General features: G+C 30.9%; 2 protein-coding genes across 2 annotated transcripts in view; one reads left to right on the top strand and one right to left on the bottom strand.

Annotated features, from left to right (window-relative positions):
- Nucleotides 1–4,723, bottom strand: part of LOC119682735 (serine/threonine-protein kinase PAK 3-like) — a 491,650-nt gene that overhangs the window by 278,026 nt on the left and 208,901 nt on the right. The gene's annotated exons all lie outside the window — the stretch shown is intronic.
- Nucleotides 2,924–3,866, top strand: LOC119675637. Its single transcript, XM_038086843.1, has one exon. The coding sequence runs from the start codon at nucleotides 3,123–3,125 to the stop codon at nucleotides 3,864–3,866; it is 744 nt and encodes a 247-aa protein (XP_037942771.1). The 5' UTR covers nucleotides 2,924–3,122.

Below are 4,723 nucleotides of genomic sequence, written 5' to 3'. Positions count from 1 at the left end.
TATATATATATATATATATATATATATATATATATATACATATATTGTTTTAAAATATCTATCTATTAAATCACTTTTTAAGAAAGTTTCTGAAGTTTATTTCTTTTTAGTAGTTCAGCATTAGCCAACATTCTGTGGAAACTTCAATTACTTGCAATCTTCTCGATCAGAAATACTGAAGAATTATAAAAACGATGAATAGATATTAAGCCCATTTTAATATCCTTGCACATGGTAAGCTAGTAATCAGTACCAGCCATTGAAAAGGTTTACATGTACTATAAGGTAAAAGTTATTACCGCAAAAATTTTTATAAAAATTTACTCAAATAGTTAAGGAGATAAAAGTTACTGCACTATTTAGAAAAGTCGAGAACTGTAATGACCCTTAATTTAATAGCAGTTCCCACTATGTTCAAATGCCTATCGGGTACGTCTAGATATAGAACTCCTATTTAAATATTTTTACTAATCATGGATCATTATTCGAAATAATGATGGCCAATAACATATACTACGCCGATATTTCGGTCTATATACAAAAAAATTACCTTAAATGCCCTCATCTCTCCACACTATCATTACATCACCTACCATGAATAGATACAAAAAAGTGAGCTTTACTTTTGTCGGAACTAAATATTTATTATATCAAATTTCAATTATTTGATTACTTGACAGTAAAATCTGTTTGTAATGATTTGAAATTAGTTTAAATTTTTTAAGTTTCATTAACATTTTTTTTTGCCTTTTGCCATTTATTAATAAATATATAGAACCCAATTTTATTTTATATAGCCACTCCATCATGTGGTGGAAGGCTGGCATGATAAGTAGAATACTAAAATTATCCCTCACACAAGCAGCTATCCATGAAGAAACCATAAACACATTAAAAAAATAGCGAAGATTAACGGATACGCCCAGAACACTATCGACAGAATCATACAGAAGAAATACAGGCAATATCATTGCAGAAACATGACGACATTAACAGCAGAAAAACCAAAACAAAGAAAAGTCGCTGTACTGTACAACAACATCATCTCCAAAGGTCTTATGAAAAATCAATTAAAAAATATTCAATATCAACTTAGTTTACTCCAGTAAGCCATATCAACTCGAAAATCTACTACTATCCACAAAAGGTCCAATTGATTCCTTAGAAAAAGAAGAAGTATAAAAGATCAACTGCAGTTCCCGCAACAAAATATACATCGGACAAACAAAAACACCCTTATCAGCAAGACTTAAAGAACACCTTAAATAAGCAAGAGAAGCAAGGAAAAACCCTTATATAAAATCAGATTTCACCAGACATATAACAGAAAATCACATCGACAGAGATAACATCCAAATAATCAAAAACATAAGCTATAGCTGGAAATTAGAAACGGCAGAGAGCATCGGAATACACAAACATCAGGTCACACCTTTACTCAACGGCAATAAAGGCAACGTGTCATCATGGCTTTTAAAATACATTCTAAAAACAAGCCCAAACCCAACCGACGTAGCAATTCACCGAACTAATCGAGCCCTAAAAAACAAAAGAACAAAATCCAGACCCATCGCGTTACCATTTTCACCTATCACTCTCAAGCACAGTTGCCACTTGAAAATTTTTTCCTGTACCAAAATTGGTTTAAAAAGGTACCATTTCTGTAAAAAAAGGTCCAAAATTTTTTTGGACCTTTTTGTTTTTTCGTTCTGTGTTTTTCATAGTGTTATAAATGAACAAAATATAAAATAGTGTAAAGTTGCATTTATAAAAAAAATTAATTGGATATATCCACAATAAAGTTGGGTCGTCAAAAATGTACCATTTTTTGAACATGAGTACCAAACGAAAGAAAAAGTACCAATTTTGGTACTAAAGTACCATAAGTGGGAACCGTGCTCTCAAGGACAATAACAACAATAACTCTACTAATTCAAAATAAATATAAGATCTGTAATAAGTATAAATAGTTTATAATTTGCTTAGATGTTTTTAATATTAAGAATTCTTCTGATTAAGGCTCGAAATAAAGTAAGCGGAGCTCAAACGTAATTATTATTATTTAAAATAATATGGCCATCAAAAAAGGTGAGGAGGAGGTCTATTAAATTAAGTAAATAAATTAATATTAACAAATTTCTGTATCAGCTGAAATGCTTACGTTTGCGTAGGCATTACGTTAATGAATACGTAATTGATTATAGAGTTTCCCACAAAAACAAAATCTCATCAGCTGACTTTTGTTTACGTTGCATCAGCTTTAAGTTAAGCCTTAATTTAGACTTGAAAATAAAAAAACTTCAGTATTGAAAGATAAATACTTTGTCTCTGATTTGACATCTCGTTTGAGACTAAACGAATAATCTATTTTTTAACTACTTTCAGGTCTCTTAGTCTTACTTGGTCTCTGATTTGGCATCTCGTTTGAGACTAAAGAAATAATCTATTTTTTAACTACTTTCAGGTCTCTTAGTCTTACTTGGTCTCTGATTTGGCATCTCGTTTGAGACTAAACAAATAAGCTATTTTTTAACTACTTTCAGGCCTCTTGGTCTTACTTGGTCTCTGATTTGGCATCTCGTTTGAGACTAAAGAAATAATCTATTTTTTAACTACTTTCAGGTCTCTTAGTCTTGCTTGGTCTCTGATTTGGCATCTCGTTTGAGACTAAACAAATAATCTATTTTTTAACTACTTTCAGGTCTTTTGGTCTTACTTGGTCTCTGATTTAGCATCTCGTTTGAGACTAAACAAATAATCTATTTTTTAACTACTTTCAGTTTAATAAATAATAACAGAAATAATATTTTTTTACCGAGGAGAAAAAAAAAATCAAGCTCCCCCAGAAAAGTAAATATTTTAAAATTCAAAACCTGTGATTAACAACAATTAAAGCAAAATAAAATTACTAGACATTTGGCTCTATGAAATGAGATAAGTAATCTCAAAACTAATATTGCATTGGTGATAAGTCTGCAGTAAAAGTCTGCTTAAATATAACAAATAATACAATTAAAAATAAAACAGTATCATTATAATTTCCAAAATATAAAGATTCGCTAAACGGATTCTTTTGTATCTTCTAAGCAAAGCCAAAAACCGTGTATTCAAATGACGTCAATATGGAAGATTGCAAGTTAATACCAACTTGGTTGACCAATGCCTACTTCCAGAATGTGTTGCGAAATTACAAAAAAGATACATCTTTGACTGTCACAAAAATGGAATCAAGTGTAGCAACAGGGAAAGGGGAAAATTTCATAAGTGTGATTATACGTGTTATTGTGGAGTATAAATCAAATAATAAAGCCTCAAAAAGCGAACCCTTTATTGTGAAATCCAAGTTAGAACACGATGTCGCCGTAACACTAATATTGGAACCATATCAAGCTGAAGCAACGGAAATGCTGATGTATGATAAAATATTGCCAATACTTAATGAATTAATAAAATTGATTGATGAGCAAGAGAAACTTTTTCCAACAGCCATTTTCGTGGACTATGAACATAGGGCCATAATATTCGAAGACCTCGCAGAATTGGGTTATACTTCAGCAGCACGTTTGAATGGCATTGATGAGGAAGTAGCGAAATTGTGTCTGGAGAATATGGCTAAGATACATGCTACTGGTTTGGTATTCAATACCATGCATCCGGGTCTTTTACAACAGTTGCATCATGGTGTTTTTAATCGCCACACTAGAGGATTTGCAGCATATTTCGAAACTATTATGGAAGTTTGTGCAAACTTTGCTGGAGATTGTGTTGATTTAGGAATTTATTATAAGGAAAAACTATTAAAATTAAAAGATAACTACTGCAGGTGTGGGCTGAGTTTGATGTGCAGCTTCTTTATACACACATAACTGGCTAATATAATGGTTACCTAAAAGGAGTATCAAAAAAAAAAAAAATGTGTGGCTTGGATGCAATTTAATAGACCAATGGATTTACATTTATTTTTTAACACATCATTGAAGGACATGAATACGATCTATCAAAACACGGAATATTAGTCGAATCTAACTATGGATTTTGACAAGAAACTGCAGAACCTTTATAACTACAAGAGGCGAAGTACCACAACTAAAAAGATTATGGATGCAGTTAGAGGCTAAAATTTTATGGTAATTAGTTCAATATACTTCAATATATTATTTTGATATAATTATAATAACGATAATATATAACTATGACATAATATACAGCCAGTAAAAATGAGAATAATGAAGAGCCGATTTAATGCTTTAGTATTATGACTGAAAAACAGCGGATACGCACACATCTCGAGCAAGCTAGATATCAGAATAGGAACTCAACCTTTACCACGGAGGACTTTTGGATGGAATAGTATAAATTGATAAATTATAATTTTTATTAGGCAACCTTGATCTTATGACTGGGATGCAAATAAAAAATTAATTAATTTCATTTTTTCATATTATATGATGGTATAAATTGATTATTTATTCAATTTACTTAAAGTAGTGTGACGAATAAATAAATAAACTCACCTAAGACTAGTTTATCAACCAGTAATTAGTTATAGCATAACCTCTTTTAATATATATATAATATACTTCTAATATAGGTTACTTCAGGTTATACCGACGATCCTAAGGGGACCCACTTAGGCCTATAGGCCCAATGTGCTACCGTAATATTAAAAACTCAAGAATTAAAACCTCTAGAACTTTTGGCAAAGCTTATGATGCTATTGAAA

This window comes from Teleopsis dalmanni, chromosome 2, assembly GCF_002237135.1.
Source record: "Teleopsis dalmanni isolate 2A chromosome 2, ASM223713v2, whole genome shotgun sequence".
NCBI classification, from domain to species: Eukaryota; Metazoa; Arthropoda; class Insecta; order Diptera; family Diopsidae; genus Teleopsis; species Teleopsis dalmanni.
The sequence above is the reverse complement of the archived record's forward strand: the minus strand, read 5'-3'. Positions and strand labels throughout refer to the sequence as shown.

Coding starts and splice junctions, on each gene's coding strand:
- LOC119675637 (XM_038086843.1), top strand. CDS start 3,123: ATGGAAGATTGCAAGTTAATACCAACTTGGTTGACCAATGCCTACTTC.